Below are 20,597 nucleotides of genomic sequence, written 5' to 3'. Positions count from 1 at the left end.
GTTGGTGTAGCTGGTTTAGTAGAGGTGGCTGCCTTCCCTTCCTAGATCTTTTTTTTGTTTATGTGTTGCTCTTAGGGTCCTAATTCGGTGTAATTTCAATATGTGGGTTAGACTTTTTGCTTGGTTGTTTTGTACTCCCCATTTGGGTTGTCCTTACATTGTATTAACTTTTTCTTTTTAATGAAAATTGGAATCACTTTAATCGGGAAAAAAATAATAAAACTTTTATATTTTTTGGGTAAGCAAACTTTTTATTGCACACCGAAAAAAAATACATACAAATACACAACCTACGAGCCCAAAGCTGACTTATAGACTACAAAAGGGCTTAACAACAAATTCGACCTAAAAAGCAAAACAGACCACAGCAACTAGAAAGTTCCATTGCTTCTGCCACCAACACAGAAATTCTGATCCACTCAAATCCTCACCCACAACTGAGCAACACCTCATCAAAGGCAACATCCAAATCCGCTAAGCTTCGCGAGCACAGCCACGAAGTAAGGATAGCCATCAACTAAGACATAGAAGTCAACTGTCAAGATGAAGTCCGTGGAAACCCACTAACAACAGTGCCGGAAGAGGCATATAGCTAAGAGAAAGTGCTTGTATAAGCTCGCTCAGAATATATATATATATTAGCTATCTGCCCATTCTTGTAAAGTAAGTGAGTAATTAGAAAATGACAAACATAGATATTGAAACAATGTCATGTGATATAATATTTTTACATATTCAACATATTATACAATGCTCCCACATTTGGTGCCTATAATTTGATTGGATTTTTTTGTGTCAAACATAGATATTGAAACTGACACATCCCGACTGAGATAGAGGCATTATGGCCGACACGTGAGGGTGAAGTAGCCATGTGCACAGTGCGTACGCAATAAAGATAAGAATTATACGAATAAATAAACACCGAAAGCTACTAAGGTGCACTAATAAACAGGAAGTGTTAGGAGTGAGATACAAAAGTAAATACTCATAATCAGAGCATAGAAAGTCTAGGTGCAGTCCAGTAGGACAAATACTAATTATACAGTACCTGAAGGTGTCCTACAATATTTTATTATGTCAGAACCGCTTAAATCCTTGATGCCACCAACAACAAGCTTACCTAAAACCTGGAGGGCGCAAAACAGAAAACGTGAGTGGGCAAAAACAAATGTTTTACAAAACCATTTCATTTCTCAAAAGTGCTAACCCCTCGCCGTAAAACATGTATAATTTTCCCAGAAATAGAATATAAACATATGCATAAATATATATGTAAATATCTCAATTCAAATCATGCTTCACATATTCATAACCGTAAGTATGCCATGCCAAGATATAACAGAATAAGTAATTCAGGTGAGAATAAATTCATGGAAAATAACATATTAGCCGGAACCCCTATAGAAGTTTGTACAGCAGAATTCATAGCTTGTTAGTCAATCTAGCTTGAATCACTATAATGACCTATACGGCACTTCATTACACATAAGTCGGAACCACTAAAAATGGGTCTGTACGACAAGACTGGGTGTATTATAATTATGCTCAATACTACTCTCTCATGATAGCTGTGCGATAAATCACTAGTCACCTACGAGTCGGAACCACCTATGATGGTCTGTACGACAAGACTGTGCACCTAAATTGGATCCAATGTGAGCATATGGTGCGGGAGGTGACATTAATAACAGGCATGTACTCGATCTCTTACTAAATCAAAATCATCCTAGGTGCAGGTTTATGAGCTCAATGTTTCTCAATTAATTACAACCGTTAATCACATTCACAATTCATAAACTCACCTGGGCTTACCTGAGCGTCCGCAGCACCACAATTATATATTATGCATCATGTATCAACTCATATACAGAATATAAATTTATATGCATGGCATTTCAAGGCATACGTTTATTTAAACGCATTTTCTGGGAAAATATTAAGTATATAAGTATATACTGAAAACCAAAAGCCCACTCACTGGTATGTCGAAGGGTCGTAGCCCCCAAGTCGCCTTTGACTGCGCTCGTCCTCGGGATAAGCCTCCCCTATATGCGAAATAACTATAAAAACGTTAATTTAAAGCACATAACCAATACTAGCTAATAACTTCTTATACATTGCTCAAATGGGATGTTTGAATATACCAACGTGATCTACACAACCTCATGAATATCCCCATATTTTTAGAAAAATTTTCCGACCACCCACGCGCTGCCCATGCGCGGGCACGTGCCAGGCACACTAACGGTAACCCAAACGGCGTTAGGGAATATTCCGTCCAAAAACAAGCATATTCCGTCAAAACTGACGGAATATACCCTCATCTTCTCTGACGAGTTGCCGGACGCCGGTGACTTCGTCGATTTCTGGGTTTAATTTCGAAACATTATATCTCTCTTGTTTTAACACCAAACTTCATGAAACTTGAACCATTTTGAAGATCTCACCAAGACGAACAAAGCCATACTTGAGTCGAGCCCTGAAACCACCGGAAAAAGCCTCGATATTCAAGTAATTCTTAAAACTCGTGGTTCTCGATAATCTGACGTCCAAAATCTTCCAACGAACCACTCCTAGCCTCGTGAGGACCTCCTTAAGCTACCTATAAGCTTGAAATCCCTAAAAACACGAGATTTTACGATTGCATGAATAGTACCTAAATCGGAGTTCGAGAGAAACTAGGGTTTTCGAAGGAGTTCTTACCTAAAAATGGTACCATTCAACTCGTATGAACCTCAGGAACACGATGGTGTCCTTTAAACCCTTGATCTACAACTTTGCACTAATGTTGTTGTTGATCCGTACGTGAGGGAAGGAGAGAGAGTGAGTCCGAGGGAGAGAGAGCACGGGAGAGAAGAGAGAGGAAGAGTTTGTGTGTGTGTGAGTGGTCCACGTGGGTCACCAACCAAAACCACAAAAACGAAGTTCTAATTTGGTCCAAAAATTAAGGAAAAAATGTAAGTTTGGACCACCACTAACATGCATATTACACACCACCACACTCACGTCCAAGGGTAAAATAGTCAATTCATGTCATCGATAATTTATTTCGGGACGGGCTATGACAGAAACAATGTCATGTGATATAACTTTTCACTCGTATTTTTACATATTCCACATATTATACAATACTCTTACATTTGGTGCCTATAATTTGATTGGATTTTTTTGTGTCACAGGGGATGGGAGGTGAATTTAGCATCACAATGGGCTAGCAATAATGTGGTTCAAATCGGCCTTTGGCGAGAATCGAATCTAAGATCTCTCACTTACAAGTTAAGAGAAATATCACTAGACCGTAGTACTAAGTGGCTTGTGTGTCACGTTTGGTGCCTATGATTTAACTTATTGCTAAGAGTTAGTGGTGGTGCAATTATTTGTCTAGGGAAATTCTCGATTAGCTAAGGAATAGCACTCTCATCAAGCATTTGGTACTCGCAACCAAAGTGGACAACCATGGTACAACAAATAGTCCTTTTATTTCACCTTCAAATCTTGTGGTGAAATTTATGGATGCTGTGGACTTGACCAAAATGGGTGAGGTGTCGGTGAGGTTCATGGGGAATTTTGGTCCATAGAAGTGGTGGTGGTAGTGGTGGTTGTGGGGTGTTGGGAGACCGCCATGACTTTAGAGGCATAAGAAAGATCTAGCACCATGTGATTTGTGGTATTGGAAAAGAATCTAACAGGACAGTAATGTTTATTACCAAGTTGGAGGGAGTATAATGACTTCCATTTGCATTGCCCTTTTCTTTTGTTGGATTATGGACATTGTGGTTCAGAAAGCTTGAAATCTATATGTATGTACTCAAAAGTAGAAATACTTAGGTATCTCCATCGCATACCCCTTCTCTCTATGTGTCATCTGTCTGATGAAAGCAACATAAGAAAGAATTTGATTTGTTACTGATTGTATGTGTCCATCTTTTTCATCACATGAATAACACATAATGAGAGATATGGAAAGACGGTTGTATTCATCTAGCCCAAGAATATCTCGAAACATAGAAAACAGGGGTATACAACAATTTCACGTTAGCTAGAAACTTATATGTAAATTATGCATGTATGTACTCAAAGGTATAAAAACTAGGTCATCGCAACCGAAAGGGCTAAATATAGTCCCGTCCATAGTTATGTGCCTGGAAAATTATATTTAAATGAACAGTGTCAGATCATACTCATATATCATCTTAACCGAATGGGACAAATATAGTCCTCTCAATAATTTATTAGTTTTAAGTTTATACATTCAATTTATTTGTTATTTTAGTTACACTACCTTTGGATGTTTTCAAATCTAGCTGTTGAATGTGAATCAATCATTGCGATTGAGGAGCTGAACCCCAAAAAAAAGGCTAAGAGGGGGGGCTACATTTGGCCAGCCTGGTGCCCTTTTGGCCAAATAATGGTTTGGTGGGCACCATAAAATTATAGTCTAACCATCGGTTGGAGATGAATTTTTGAGCAAATCAGACCAATTTTTGGCTTTTGAACCTTTAGCCCTCTCAATTGGAGATGGTCTTAGGTACCCATTGCATACCCTTTCTCTCTAGAGTAATTATCATTTATAACCAAAATTGAGCCCCAAATTCACAAATATCAGTTTTATAAAAAATTTCAAATATAACAAAAAATTAAATTGAATAGACTTAGATATCATGAAATGAAACACTCTCAATTCCCATGAGATTGCAAAATAAATATTCTCTCCAATCTCCATACACCATGAAAGGCCGTGGAAAGCAGCATGTATTTTCAGTTCTGGTTTTTTTGCCATCTGGGTCCAATTTCTTAAGGGATAAAAAATCAATCTTCGTAGTGGAATAAATCATGTTTAATGAAATTGTCCCCCAATAATAACCTGCATAGGAATCAGTAGTCCTGCAAATGTTTTTTTGGTAGCAAGAGGGGCAAATCAAAAGCCTAGAAAAGACTTGCTGGACATATTGAAACCCTAATCTCATAACCACCAAACCCGGCCATTAGAGAAGAAAACAAAGATTAATGGATTATGATATATCAGTCACTACTGTGAAAAATGAAATCGTATTAGGGCTAGTGATCAAATTTCAGAGAAAGATGTGAGAATTTGCTAGTGTCCTCCATTATTTCGACAATACCCGCAACTTGTTTACCAATCACCAAACTACGAATTCCAACCCATAATATTTGGAAGGATGTAATTGTATTAAGGGTATTTAGGTCTTTTCAATTGTAATTTTGGATATATTTGAAATATTTTATCAAAACTGATACTTTTGAAATGAAGGGTAAAATTTTGGCTAAAAATGATAACTATAGTCATGTGTATCTTTTTCATTGATAATAGAAAAGAAAAAAGAGTATAACCTATCACAGATACATATAGTCATGTGTATCTTTTTCATCACATGTATAGTGATGTAATGAGAGACATGTATGAATACACGGTTGTAAGCAATCGGCTCAAGAATTTTTCGAGACAGAAGGGGTAAGCAACAATTTCATGTAAATTTTTCTCCTTTAGCCGTATATTTAAACTTCTGCTTGCTCAGAGGAAAAAAACATTCATCTTTGAACATTACAAGAGTCTCCCAACTCTTGGTCTAATTGAGACCAAGAAGTAAACTGAAAAGACACCAAGGAAAACCAGTCCAACAAATAAGGACTAGTTTTATGACCGTTAGGGAAGGAGGAGGGCACAAACACAAACAACCTCTCATCCTAAACTCATCTATAACAACTATAACCCAAACACTCACACAACATGTAAAAGCCATTGTTTTTACTTCTCTTTTTTTTTTTCTTGGTGAGGGATTAATATACAAATGAATCGCACAAATGGAGAACTGCAATTACTAGCATTGTGCTAGTGAATTCGTTAGTCGAAGCTCGATGAGCGGCTCCACCGCCCTTTCAGGTAATCCTCTAAGGAGACAGTTTGCTCAATGCTACTCATGGAGAGTGAGTCATCCTCCACATCAAGCAGTGCAAGGTTAAGGTGATACTGCAGATTTGAATGTGGACATGTTTCATTTTCAAGCACATCAGATTCCTCCACGGCATGAACTTGCAGCCTTGCCCACTTAGTCACATCCGCGTCTCCTTTAAGGAGCTTCACAATCTGTGCTCAAAAGTACCCAGAGAATGTTGTCAATATTAATTCAGATATTTTCGTTGCATGCTATAAACTGATGAAAGATACTCAGAGGGATCAGATCCAACTTACAAAGCTCATTTCGGGCCTAGCTCGTGGAGCATGTCTGATGCAAAGAGTGGCCGCTAAAACCATTCTCTCTATCAGGCCCTGGTTGTAGTTATTGCCCAAACGCGGATCTAAAAGTTGGGATTCCTGCCCACCATTTAGAATTGGCTTGGCCTGTACAAGACGTTTCAATAATTCAACTTCTTTTAAGAGACAAACATCAAGAGGTACATGGAGTACTGCTAAACCTTATGGGCAAAGAGGACATACCCACATGACTAGGCTTTCGTGGCCTTTTGGATGGTCACTGCTTATAGGCTTTCTTCCTGAAAGAAGCTCGAGGAGTACAACACCAAATGCATACACGTCAATTTTGTCGTTTACTTTGCCATACATGAAGTATTCAGGAGCCAAGTAGCTGCAGAACAATGCAATATGTTATTAACTAATCAGTATCTTGCAATTTTCATGTTTTCTTAAGAAAGAACTACAATTTGAATTTTTTTTCATCTTTGTAGAAAAATGGAAGTCTACAGAGAGAAGATGAAAGGTAAAGCTGTGAAATGAAGTTACAAACCCAAAGGTGCCTGCAACATCGCTGCATGTTATATGCGAAGAGGAGGTTGACACCCATTTAGCCAGTCCAAAATCAGAGAGCTGAAGAAACCTTGCCTAGATAGTATTAACGAACACTGAAAATTTGATAAACAAATGCATCTTTAGAAGCAAGAAACTGAACAGACGTACCTGCGGCTCAAAATCATCAGATAGTAGAATATTGGATGATTTGACATCCCTGTGGATTACAGATTGAGCACTGCCAGTGTGCAGATAGTCCAAGGCCTCGGCTACACCCACGGCCACCTTATATCTCTCATTCCATCCACATGCAAGCGGATCTTTCTTGGTTCCTGATTTGGAGAACATTGAAAAAAATTGTAAATTCAGCTAGAATTCAAACAGCAATTCAGGGCAAGTAAACAATTATTGCTCTTCATTGTAATGTCTAACAGCCAGAGAAATATGTAGTATATACCATGGAGATTCTCTTCAAGGCTTCCTCTTGATAAGAAATCGTAGACCAAGAGAAGATTATTATCCTCAAAACAGAACCCCAGAAGGGAAATAATGTTCTTGTGGTTTAAGGTAGTAATGATGTCTATCTCCAAAACAAACTCCTTCAATACATCTTCAGATGATTTTAAGATTTTCACAGCGAGTTCCTTGCCGTCAGGAAGGCAGCCTCTATAAACTTGACTGCTACCGCCTCTCCCGATGATGTTGTCTGGGATTACAAAGGAAAATATATTTTTGAATAAACCAAATCAATAGAAATCGGGGAAAATGGATAGGATATTTGACATATGAACTTCTTGAACAACATACCGGCCAAGAAGTATGCTGTAGCTGACTGAAGTTCCTGGTAGGTGAACAATCTGCACGTAGCTGAGTACTTTTCATGCAGGCCCTCCAATTCTTTAGGCAGGGCTTTCAAATTGTAGTCCGGTGAAGGTGGGGCAATCATTGCCTTGCCACCCACTGCAACAATGGCGCCACTTTCTCCATTCAAACAGGAAGGTTGATCTGAATCACAACTATTTTTTCTTTCATCTAAATTGCTGGCAATTGAATGCTGTCTAATGGGCAACTGCATTGCCCACTGAACCACGGAGATCTTCTGGATCATAAACCTCTCAGGAATTTGTCGCTCTGGGAGTACGGCTCGTCAAAGCAGTGGCCAACCAGGTTTCACTTCAGGCAATTCTCTGATCAACATAGAAATTGAGCTCACTGCTAGTGCCTCTTCTCTTTGTACTGGCACTATAGCCATAGATTTATCTTCAACGTCATCTGAGAACTCGTCCGCAGATTGGTGACCAGAACTATCCACCGAGGGCCCTCAACAGACTGAGCATTTCTGTGTTGCAACAGACTCAGAACATTCCAAGAAAACTTTAGCTAAGCCCTGCTCCAATTTTTGACAACTAACCTGACAATATGTGTCCTTTAAGGTCACACTGTCACCGCCTTCATTTAGTACTTTGGAAGACTTATGCACTGATCGGTGAAATGCGCTGAGCAAACTGTTCCAGCAATGCTCTTCGCTTCCTGCAGACAAATACTCAACTCAGAAGCCCACCCTAAATAAATTACAGACTCAAAAATCATTGAAAGAACCCAAAACTAGAAAAATCTAAGAGCAATTAGCTAAAATGATCCACTTTTGACATTTTGGTTGCTAAAATGATCAAAATTAACTACCGACGGCATATAAATCATATATCAAAGACGTATCGATCATATAACAGCAACATGCTAAAAATGGATCGTTTCGGCAACCAAATGCCAAAAGTGGATTATTTCAGCCAAAGTCCAAAATCTAAATACCTTGGGGGTTACCGTAATTTGCTTGAGAGCATTCTCTGTTAAATACAACTTTCCCATTACTTACAGCAAGAACCCCACAATCCTTAGACAGTTTCTTAGCACAGTATTTGGCCACGGCGCGGTCGATGACCGGATTTTATGGTGGTTCTGAGCAGTTCCAACTATAACCTTACTTGCAGTATACGAATTCGCTTCCCGAACTAATATTTTCTTGATTGATGTTCCTCCGCAGATTTTGAGCTTGAGATCCACCTGTAAAAGTTTTCAACAAAAATCCTAACTCTTTAACTTTCTGCCAGGCACTGAAAAAAAATGATTAACTCTCCAACTGGTTAGAACTCAAATTTTTCACTCTAAAGTCGCAACATTTTTCATTTTCTCAGGAAACAAACAGAGGATATGACAAAATTATACAAAAGGACAACAAAATCTTAACGAAAACCGCAACAAAAAATAGCGAGAAAGTAACCTGCTTCAAGTTGCAGAAACCATCATAGACTGCAAGAACAGAGTCAAAGGCTTTGACAAGGGAGAGAAGCGACGACTTCCCATCTCGATCAACAATTTCTGCAATTACCCAATTCACCAAAACCAGTAAACTTCCACCCCACCCGACCAAAACCCACAATCCCAATACCAAAAAAAGCCAAAATATTTCACCCAAATTTTACTCACCATTTTTATCGAGCACATGGAGGGCAATCACACGGTCACCAGGCTGAGCCACCTTGACCAGAGCCCACGTCAGCAGCTCTCTGCTCTTCGAGTCCAGCTTCACCCCCACCACAACCGAGCGGCCGCCGCAGCTCTCCACCTTTGCATGTCCTCCGCCACAGCCTTCTTGCACCATTTTCAAGCAGTGCAATGTGCGTTTGTCCAAACGGGGTCGTTTTGGTTTCTCGGTCAGTTTCCGGCAGCTCTGTGGTTCCGTTGCCGGTGCTGGGAATTCATGGCAGGAGGGTTATAAAGGCTCGGGGAGAGGAGAGAGAGATGGGTTTCGTTGGTTTGCGTTGGTTTTCAGTTTCGGGTACGCAAAAGCAGAAGCAGTTACGGAGCAGAGCAGTGGAAGAAAAGGAAAGCGTAGCAAATTTAAGAGAAGGGGGCGGGTCAGGCGGGGGGCGGACCTACCTTTACCGCTAACTCAACTCACTCTGATCGAGCTGTTTTAACCATGTGCTAATTATTGTTTAATGGCATTTTCGGCAAGTGATTAAGGTTTTGGTTATGGATGGCATGTGGGGCCTGTGGAGTTGGGCCCACCTTCAACTCACATGGACGTTATAGAGGAACAGAAAATGTCGTTTGCAAGTGACATTTATCACAGTAGTAGAAATAAGTTATGTTATTATGCTTCAGCGTGGGTTCAAAAACAATTAACTTTCCAATTTAACCTCTAACCAGTGACCACTAAGGCTATCGTCTTTTCAAAAAAAAAAAGTCATTCGGTTACTATTACTAAGTGTAAAAAAAGATTATCACAATTAATTTTTTGAATTTAATATCAAAGTAAAAAATAAAACATAATTTAGTTAAAACTCAATAAAAACTTTATTATTTGGCCATAATTATTCGCATATTTTTGTTTTGGCTTAATTAATGATAAATTTTAGTGTCATTTTATTTCTGATCTCTAACCAACTTAATTAATAGAATGAAACCTTGTTTCTTTAATATGGGTACATATTATATGTAAAAATTTTGGTGCAAATTAAAACTAAAAAGAATATTGGTACAAACTGACACACCCCGACCCGGAATGTCTACTTGAACTCCGAATCAAGTTGTGCTGGCTGACACTTGGAAGGTGACGAAGCCATAAGAGTAACTCCACCGTAGGAGCCCTCCCCCAAGCAATCCACTGTTCACACTATTCAATCCATCATGTGAACAGTAACTGCCCTTAATGTCTTTTGCATCTCCACCGTTGCACTTGAATAGCCCTGGCAACAGGCAATAAAATAGTATTAATTTTTTTTTTTTTTTTACAAAATAATAGTAAATAAATTTATTTGTAATTTCGGATAAGATATTATAAATCATTCTCGTTGCGCCACATGTCATTTACCCAAAACGACTATTATTGGTCATAGATTTCGATAAGATTTTTATCCAATGTCATCGTGCCACATGTCGTTATCCTTTCAGAATCTTTCAGGACAGATTTCGATCAAATTTTAAATCGTTCACGTTGCGTCACGTGTCATTATCTGAAAAGATAATTATTGGTGATGGATTTCGATAAGATTTTTATCCAATACTGTCGTGCCACGTGTCGTTATTTTTTCAGAATCTTTTATGATAGATTTCGATCAAATTTTTAACAAATGACGGCATGCCACGTGGCACTATCTACAACCTAATCATTCAAGAATCCTTCATATAATCCATCATCCATCCTTTTAAATCTCACACCAATTTTCTCAATATCTCTATCATTATTCGTAGTTTCTGCTTCCTTCTTCACCAAATCAAAATCGGTATCATTATTTATAGTTTCTACTTACAATGTCTTCTTCTTCAAGCATGATGTGGGAAATCGATCAAGATTTAACCAATCTGAAGGAATGTTGAATCTCTGTATAGCCCAAAATGAGAAGGAAAAGGATGAGGAGCGGAGAATGAGAGATGACGAAGCAAGAATGGCCAAAGACTCACATTCCCGTCGAGTCATCCAAGCTATGGCTCAGATATGCAGGCCCACCTGTTCCGGAAACCTTGATAGAAACAGGCAACAACGAGGTGTGAAGCTGCTGGACAATTATTTTGTCCATAACAGTGCATTTCCTGATACGTACTTCAGACGTCGTTTTAGAATGGAATGACATTTGTTCAACAAAATCATGATTGCTGTTTGCAACCATGATTCTTACTTTGTGCAAAAGAATGATACTTTTGGTGTTATGGGTCTCCTTCCCAAGCAAAATATTACTGCTGCGCTGCGGATGCTTGCGTATGGAGCATCTGTAGACCAAGTGGATGAGATAGCGAGGATGAGGAAATCAACCATTCTTCAGTCCCTGATGAGGTTTTGCGGAGCAATCGAATCTATCTACATCGCAGAGTTCCTCCGAAAATCTACTCACATGGACTTGGAAAGGCTTCTGAAGAAGGCTGAGATGCGAGGTTTTCTTGGGATGATTGGGAGCATTGATTGTATGCATTGGACGTGGAAAAACTATCCAAGTGCATGACAAGATGCTTATGGAGACAGAAAAATGAGCAAAAAGTATCATTTGGAGACGGTGGCATCTTTTGTTACATGGATTTGGCACACCTTTTTCGGGGTTCCGGGAGCTCAAAATGACCTCAACATCCTTGCCCAATCCCTAGTGTTCTATAATGTCCTACAAGGAAAGGCATCAAAAGTCACGTATGAGGTCAACGGACATATGTACGACGCGCCATATTACCTAGCTGACGACATTTACCCAAGGGGTGCAGGAACGATATGGAGTGTTGTTTCGGTATCCTCCAAGCTCGTTGGGCGATCGTCAGGGGTGTTGCTAGATTGTTTGATGTAGAGTCACTTCGATCCATCATGACGACGTGCATCATTCTTCACAACATGATCGTGGAAGATGAGTACAATTATGAAGTTGTTGATGAATATGAGTCAGACACAATGAACAATTCAAGAACACGTATATATTTTGCTCATGACGCCACCAATGACCCCGTGCAACATGAGCCACTAGAAAGGAATGGACGTTACAATGAAATGGTCATTCAACGATATACTGCATTTCAAAGGCCAGACATGCACAATGCCTGGCAAAATGACTTGATAGAGCACCAGTGGGCATTGAAACAAGCTGAAGATAATTAAGTTCATTTAGTGAGTTTTTTATTATTTGATATGTTTATGTAATTTTATTTGGTGTGTTTTATTTTAGTGAGGTTTTTATTATTTGGTGTGTTTATGTAATTTTATTTGGTGTGTTTTATTTTAGTGAGTTTTTTATTATTTGGTGTGTTTATGTAATTTTATTTGGTGCGTTTTATTTTAGTTCATTTCGTGAGTTTTTTATTTGGTGCGTTTATGTTATTTGAATAAAGATTCTCTTATAGTATTAATATATTACCATATTAAATAAATTTACTCTCACTTTAAATAAAGTACTAAATTCAATAAATTGGAAACAACATAAAATACTCTATTCAATAATTAATAAATTACAACCCAAGGTGATTGGAAAACTATGGGATCCGATTACAAAAAGTACTCTAATCATCATCACTTAACCAATTTGTGGTGCTAGGATGATCTTCTCTTGTCATGCTAGGACCATCTCCTCTTGCTCTCGCTTCTCTTGCACGCCTCCTACGCACCACATCCTCTTTCTCTGACTTCCAAAAATATTTAGAATTTGGATACTTCCCTTCTAAAGGCGTGTTCATAATCTCACGATCTCGTTGAGCCATTCTTTCTTCTCTAACCAGTTCCCTTTCTTGCCTAAGTAGCTCTCTTTCTCTCTCATTAGCTTGAAATTCTCTATCAACAGCTGCAGCTTTTGCCTTCTCTCTAGCCTTATCAACCTCAAATTTCGCCATTTCCAGCGCCAAAGTCAATTCACTATGGCGAGTAAGTTCTTCCATGTACTTTGCATAATCATGCTTGGAAGCACTTCCTTTTCTCTTTGAAGCCTTCTTACCTTGATGCCTAATTGGATAACGGGTCGAACCCGACGCTTGTTCAGGGATAGGCGTTTCGGGCACTTCTCCTCCATCATCTTCATGCGAGCCATTATCAAGTGTAGAGTGTAGAGGGGTGTTGTTCATGACAACTTCTGGACCGACAAGCACAACTCTGAATTTAGGACAATCTTTGACAATATTCCAACATTCCCACCAGTTGAATGATTTATTTTTGCTTTTGGTTTTGGCACCATACCAAGCTTGTGCTTGAATTAGCTACACAATGGGGAGAAGAAATAATTATAATCAAATTAGGTAACAAATCAATAATACAAACAAATAATTATAATTAAAGTAGGTAACACATAAATAATACAAACAAAAAATTATAATCAAAGTATGTACCAAATAAATAATACAAACAAATAATTATAATTAAAGTAGGTAACAAATAAATAATACAAACAAATAATTACAATGTAAATTTGGGTATAGTACAAACAAATAAATAATATATTGTTACCTGATCCGTGTAATTTTCCCCACTTCGAAGATTACTACTAGCTTGTGCCAAGGCGTCTCTCCAAATACTAAACGATTGGCTAAGTAATTTTCAATGACTAGACATGGATTCTTTGGTTCTACTCCCACCCATTTTTTCAAGATAATTGGTATGAATAAGACTCCACATTTCTCGCAACTGCATCTCATTATCCGTACGCGAACTATGAGTAATTTCAACCTAGCTAGTACACAATGCAACATCTTCAAGAAGCGTCCAATTCGTACTTGAATCAGTAGTCATTTTGTTGAAAAAAAAAATTGGATTGAAACTTTGAGAGAAAGGTAGGAATGTGATTGAAAGTAGTCGAGAAAATGGTGTAAGGTAGATGATAATGAGAAGGTATTTATAGAAAAGTAGAAACATTCTTTTAAAAAAATTTCAGATATTTTTTCGGATTTTTTACAATTCTTTTAATTTTTTATTCAAATAATTAATCTCTACCATTGGATTTAAAAAAAATTGAATTCCAATGCTCCAGATTGTGCCACGTGTCACAACGGTAATTTTTCTTAATTTTAAAACTATTTTTTCTTTTTTATTTATTTATTTATAAAGCATATTAATATCGACCATTGATCTCAGATCGAACGGTTGATATTAAATAAGATTTTTTATTTTTTTTACCGTTGAGATCGAACGGTCCAAGTTAAAGAGCCGTTGAGATCGAACGGACCGTGGGAAGCCACGTGGCTTCCCAACGGTAACATTTCAGTCTGAAAATGGGCTGATTTTTCTGAAAAGATGTTGGGCAACGCGCATCCACGCGCGAGTGGAGTGCACGCACTTGACAAAAAAAAATAAAAAAAAAGGCCTGCTGCAGGGCTGACGTCAGCCCTGACAACCAATCCACTCGGGCTTGCGGGCTGGCAATTCTTCACAGGCCCAAAGCTCGGGCCTCCACCTCCACTTGGGCTCTTTCATGCTGGAGCAAATCCACAGAGCCTCGGGCCTTTTTCTCTCCCCTGTCCCCTGAGTAATCCACCACGGTGGAGTTGCTCTAAAGTGTAGTGATGTGGAAAAAAAAAGTGAATAAATTAAACCTAAAAGTGTCTAATAAAAAAAGTGTGCGGGTGAACGGGATTGAACCCTTTTCACACGTGATGTCAGAGCATAAGACAGTATAGTAAATAGGATAAGGGTTATACCACTGAAGATAACCATTTCTTGAGATTTGCCAGAATCCTCATATACGCGTAACCACAGCTACTAAACCTGGATGGGCGAAAAACAAGTTGAGTGGATCAGCAAAACAATGCTTATACGAAAACCTTTATTTTTTAATATACTAACCCCTCGCTGTAAAAAAAGTATAGTTTCCTCAAAACATACTATGTAAGTATGAAATCAAATATAGCAGCAATATAACCAGAAATATGCCAAGTCATGATATATCAAAAGCCAAAGTAATATAATCATGTGATAATCAATTATAAGTAGTTTGCTCATCATCTAAGCTAGTACAAGAGTCGGAACTGCCTAAGGCAATTCTACCCGACAGGACTGGGTGTAATCAATGTGCTCTAGTACTATGATCACACGAAGACTGGTGCAGAAGCACGGTCACATACAAGTCAAATTGCCTAATGCAATCTACCTGACAGGACTAGCACCTAACTTGGATCCAAGGCGAGCAAATGGTGCGGATGTGAACATACACGTGAAGGACTAGCCCTGGCCCTGGGCGGAGTACTAACACCGGGGTGCAGCAAGATGAGCATGTACAAATATGTATGAATGTTATGACAATAGTATTTCAACCATATAACAGCATTTAACACATTTCATATCATAATATCGAATACTTGGCCATATAAGCATAAAAGTGAAGTAACTACGCATTTAGGGAAACTATCAATATGTATAGGTATAAAATAAACTGCCCACTCACAGATACTTCACTGCTGACGAGCCACACAACCTAGCTAAGATGGAAACACCACTAATAATTGCCTCTAAGCACGTAAAGGTATAATTAATAAAACTATATTATAACAATTAAATTTGGAAAAAAAGACGTCAAAAACGGATTCAGGACATCGAATTACACTAAGAAGGGTCCTGCTTAAATTTCCAAAAAGTCAACAGGATGAATATTCCCTGAAAGACGGAATATTCTCTGACGGATGAAATATTCCCTAACAAGAATATTTCATCTGGGTTAAGGGTTATTAGGTTGGGTTAGTTTGATAGGTTGGACTTAAAGGTTCTAGACCTAAAGGCCTAAACGGTTTAGGGCTTTAGGGATTGGGTTTGGGGTTTAAGCCTTCATAATTAAGGCCCCAAGGCCCTTAATTTAACAAATAAAATAAAAACAAAAGAATTAAAAGGGTTATGGGTTTAGGTTTGAAAGGTCCAACATATGGGTCGTTGGACCCAAAGGAAGAGGAAGGCTGGAATTCAACTGGAAAACTACACAAACTTTAAACGTTCACAACTTCCTCGTTACTTAACAAAATCGAGTGAAACAAAAACGAAAGTTGTAGTTCTCGAAGAGAGAAAGGGAATGATACCTTGCACGACATCTAACTTGCCATGGTTTGGCCGGAAAACGCCTCGAAAGCTGTCGGACTCGCGGGAAACTGGGTAAGATTCAAATGAGTATAACTTCTTCAATACTCAACGAAATTGGGTGAAACAAAAAGGAAAGTTATATTACTCAGCGAGAGGAAGAGATTGATACCTTGCACATGGGCCAACGTGCCGTAGTTTGGCCAGAAATTGGCTCGAAAGACACGGGTCAAACTTGAACTTCTCGAAACCGAGTTGTTTCACGTCACAACTTCCTCAAACATTGACTAGGGACCCTAGGGAGTTGTGTAGAGGCTTTCCCGAGTCCTAAAACATTGTGACTTAGTTGAAAACACGTCGAACTCAAATATTCCGAGTTGGCGAGTCACAACTCGTCCATTCTTAGTTTGGTTGGTTTGGTTGTGTTCATGGAGGTAAGGTGAACACAATCGTACGGTTTTTAAGCTCGAACAGTGAATATTTGGGGTTGGTCTTCCTTGTTGTAGAGAAAAGAGAGTTTCGAGAGGGAGAGAGAAATAAGGAAGAGAGAGAGAGAGAACCTTCTCATTTCTGATTGGGTGCAAGGTTAAGGGAAACCAATTTGATTGGTGGAGAGGAAAAGAAGGAAATAGCAAAAGTTTGATGGTTAATGGGTGTGAAAGAAGGGACCGGATCCCTTTTAGGGATTGGATGGATTTGTACAATTTTTAATGTACAAATATGTCCTTTTGACAATGTTTCAACACCGTAAACTCGTACGTGCGGGTACAAAATTACCCGTGACTAACGTACTTTAACGGAGTGTAACTTTTTCGTTACAGATCTGATTCGAGTCTAACACACGCTCACACGTTTGTAGCGACAAGCACTACGAGGGTACGCTAAACGAATAAGTCATACATTTCTCTAGGCAATGGTCAACGGAAGTCAAAGTCCTTACCTTTAGGGCATTTTCGTAAATTCAGGCTTTTAAACTTAATAAAAACGTCAAATTAGGGACGGGTCGTCACAATAACTTATAAAATGGGTACAAATAAAAATAGAAACATATTGAAAATATAGAAAAAGATATACTTGGAAATGATTAATAAGTTTTTCATTTTAAAATTAACATATAATGACATGTAAATAATTTAATATTCAAATAATAAAGTGGACAAAAGACAAAGGACCTTGATCAAATATGACTACTTGTCTCTAATTTTCCATGTAATTTCCTTCCCGAGTATGTAAAATGACGATTATGCCCTTATTGGCAAAGTGGAACTTGACATGGATGTAGTTATTCCACTTTTAATTTATTTTCCCTATTATCATAATTAAACAGTACTCGTTGTTATGAATGCATGAGCGTGAGTTAGGCCTGAATCTGAATTTTAACGAAAAAGTTATGCTTAGTTAAAGTACGTTAACTACGGGCAGAATTGAACACGTTTGTTTTAATTATTTAGTGTTAGAACTATTGTTTTTTATAAGGAGACAGATTTCGTGTAGCTTGAATTATACAAAAATCTTATCACTTTCTCCCTTTAAAAAAAAAAATCCCATCACCTTATCTCACTACTAATCAGTCACTCTCCACATTTTTCTCTCTCAATCAGACAGCTTCTCTCTCTCTCTCTTTCTCTCTCTCTCTCTCTCTCTCTCTCTCTCTCTCTCTCTTTCTTGTCCAAGCAGAAAACCTCTATCTCCCTCTCTCATCTTCTACTTCTCTCCTCTTTCACGCCGTGTCTCCCCTCTCTGCAACAACCATACACCATCATCAAACCTCACAGATCGAACTTCAAACCACCACCATCGTACTTCTTTCACACCCCCCCTCGACGACTATTAGAGTCATGTGATTCACCACCTTCTCCCTCTCCTCCATTTTCTAAACCGCCAGAAAAAAACCCGAAATCCCCATTAACATATCAAATCAGAGATCCAACCACATCGACCCAGAAAAACAAAACAAGAAAAAATCATACAAGAACGTTTAGGTCGTCGTGAATGGGCGAGTCGAGGTTGTCGGAGAGACGGTTGAGGTTGCCAGCAGACTACCAGAGCATGACGGTGCCGGTGAACTTAGACCAAAACGCGAGCAACAAAATCGCTACCAAAGCCCAGAAATTGTACCAGCCTTTCCGGAGCATTAGACCAGACTCCGAGCTCTCTTTCTTCGCGCTGCTGGTGCCGTCGTTGTTGGAAGGCCGCGATCATCCTTCATTGCGGATTAATCCCACACATATTGAATTTATCTAAATTAATCACACAAAATCTTGATTATTTTGTGGGGGTTTTTTCTTCTATTTTTGGAATTTGAATGTGAATCTTGTGCTTGCTGTGCACATTGTGAAAGTGAAGGATGCAATCGAGGCTTAGATCTGAAATTCGAACTTATCAACTTCAAATTTGATGAAATAAGGTAAACATTTGAACTAGGTATGAAAAGAGGATATTAGGAATATCAGTTTTTGAGTGGTGGTCGGAGGACAACGGCGTTGTTGTGGCATTACGTCTTGGCTACTGTTGCAGCGTGAAAGGGCAAGAGAGAGAGAATGTGGGAGTAAGGGGCAAGGGTAGAGGAAGAGGGAGCTGGATTGTCAGCCCTTCCCATCTCATTCTATCGTCACGGTTAAGCCATGCCAACATTTTATATTGATTTTTTTTATAGAAATAATAAAACAAAAAATAATGGGAATATAAAATGTTGACATAGCTTAACCGTAACCATAGAAATAGGAGGGGATGTGAACGATATAGGATGGGGAAGCGCAGACAATTATATATATATATATATATATATATCCACGTGGCTCAAATTTTATATCCACATCAGCAAAAATATGGATCTTACATTTGCCACATCATCACTTAACAGTCAATTTGACAGATTGACTAATTGAGGTATGATATTGCAACGAAACCGTAAATTGATGTATGACATTGTAATGTTCAAAATATAAGGTATGAGTTTGTTATGTGATTCAAAGTTAAGGTTGAAAAATGTAATTCACCCTAACTTTTTATATGAACAAAAGTTATAAAGAAAACTTTATAAGGTTATCTCCAATGCACCTAAAAAGTTAACTTTAGATTTCAAATTTGACTCATTTTCTGTTCAATGCATCATAAAAGTTAGTCATATATGATTATAAAGTCAAGGGGGAAGTCATATTTGATTTTTTAATTGACTCAAAGAGTTATATATTTGTCACTCAGTGCTACGGTCTAATGATATTTTTCTTTACTTAGAAGTGAGATGACTTATGTTCGAAGTTCATGGATAGCGAATTTGATACCAAATTAACTGTCCATTGTGTGGCTTAACTGAACTCTCCTTCCTCTTAGTATAAAAAATCAATGTACTGAAAAAAAAAATGACATGCATTAATTTTCTACGCTAGTTATATTTCTCATCGTACATTAAATAATAGGAAACTTTAACGAAAAGCTCTCGGTACTGTTCATTTTACCCTTTATTTTGTCATTGTCGTTAAAACTTAAAGTTTTCAAATCCTTTTCATTAGTTTTTCTTAAATAATAAGCAAAAATGTAAGGGCCTAGAGAGATTAAGAACCTCACTTTCTTGTAAAAATCGTTTTCCTAAAGCCTGAGGTAATGATACTTAAAACCTTACTGCTGCCGCTAAAACCACAACGCAACTTCTGCAATGCATGAAACCGCCATACCATATTTTCACTCTGACGTTACCACTTGACTTTACGTTTCATGGCAATTGACCAGTTACATACATATTGTATTGTGTTTGGCAGAAGAAAATAACTTACATGGAATGGTTCACTATCATGTAGCGATCATTATCTAATAATACATTTTTATGTTTTATAAGATTGAGATGCCATATAACGGTTAACTAATTCTATATAAATTGCTTTCATAACACAAACCCATTTTTTACCCTTTTCCCCCTCCAACACGTCAATATTGGAAGTTCTGAAAATGTTGGACACCAAGAAAATGTAATTGTTTTACTTGCTGTTTGCCTTAAAAGAAGGCCTTTGCTATAGATCTAGACATTTTTGCTTGTAAAACACTCTTGTCACACTGCCCACAAAACCCAAAAAATATGCATGCTTACTTAACAAATTAATTACCAAATCATTCTCAAATTTTAATGTCATTTTTATAGAGTAAGACTTTTACGTACGGCATGGTTTCATGCTAATAATGCAATGTTATATATGCAATTTTTTATTCACATGATAATATATGACGTTGAAATTGCAATATATTGTACCAAGTAAATCGTTGTTGTCACAGCCCGTCCCGAGATTTTATATATCGAGGTTGTGAAATGACGAAATT

At 38.1% G+C, this 20,597-nt stretch overlaps 2 protein-coding genes and 1 pseudogene across 3 annotated transcripts; 1 reads left to right on the top strand and 2 right to left on the bottom strand.

Moving 5' to 3' along the window:
- Nucleotides 1-5,519: 5,519 nt before the first annotated feature.
- LOC103441553 (protein kinase STUNTED-like) lies at nt 5,520-9,639 on the bottom strand (annotated as a pseudogene). Its single transcript, XR_011583830.1, has 10 exons — nt 9,254-9,639; nt 9,048-9,145; nt 8,579-8,830; nt 7,577-8,299; nt 7,227-7,475; nt 6,938-7,101; nt 6,768-6,847; nt 6,461-6,608; nt 6,215-6,364; nt 5,520-6,109 (listed from the first exon to the last, which is right to left on the bottom strand). The product of XR_011583830.1 is annotated as a protein kinase STUNTED-like (transcript).
- A 2,387-nt stretch (nt 9,640-12,026) lies between these two features.
- Nucleotides 12,027-12,404, top strand: LOC139198057 (uncharacterized). Its single transcript, XM_070826309.1, has one exon. It carries the CDS (start codon nt 12,027-12,029, stop codon nt 12,402-12,404), a length of 378 nt encoding a protein of 125 aa, XP_070682410.1.
- Nucleotides 12,405-12,711: 307 nt separating this feature from the next.
- LOC114826359 (uncharacterized) lies at nt 12,712-16,735 on the bottom strand. Its single transcript, XM_070826753.1, has 4 exons — nt 16,459-16,735; nt 16,289-16,357; nt 14,924-14,990; nt 12,712-13,489 (listed from the first exon to the last, which is right to left on the bottom strand). The coding sequence occupies exons 3-4, from the start codon at nt 14,963-14,965 to the stop codon at nt 12,803-12,805; spliced, it is 729 nt and encodes a 242-aa protein (XP_070682854.1). The 5' UTR covers nt 14,966-14,990; nt 16,289-16,357; nt 16,459-16,735; the 3' UTR covers nt 12,712-12,802.
- Between the last annotated feature and the right edge of the window lie 3,862 nt (nt 16,736-20,597).

Source organism: Malus domestica, chromosome 08, assembly GCF_042453785.1.
Source record: "Malus domestica chromosome 08, GDT2T_hap1".
NCBI classification, from domain to species: Eukaryota; Viridiplantae; Streptophyta; class Magnoliopsida; order Rosales; family Rosaceae; genus Malus; species Malus domestica.
This window is presented reverse-complemented; position numbering and strand designations above follow the sequence as displayed.

What these genes read in the sequence shown, in the direction of transcription:
- LOC139198057 (XM_070826309.1), top strand. Translation starts at nt 12,027, where the DNA reads ATGGAGTGTTGTTTCGGTATCCTCCAAGCTCGTTGGGCGATCGTCAGG.
- LOC114826359 (XM_070826753.1), bottom strand. Translation starts at nt 14,965, where the DNA reads ATGAGGATTCTGGCAAATCTCAAGAAATGGTTATCTTCAGTG. An exon ending in AGAAATGGTTATCTTCAGTG is followed by an intron (nt 13,490 to 14,923) that starts GTATAACCCTTA and finishes CCCATTGTGTAG; the next exon opens with CTAATTCAAGCACAAGCTTG.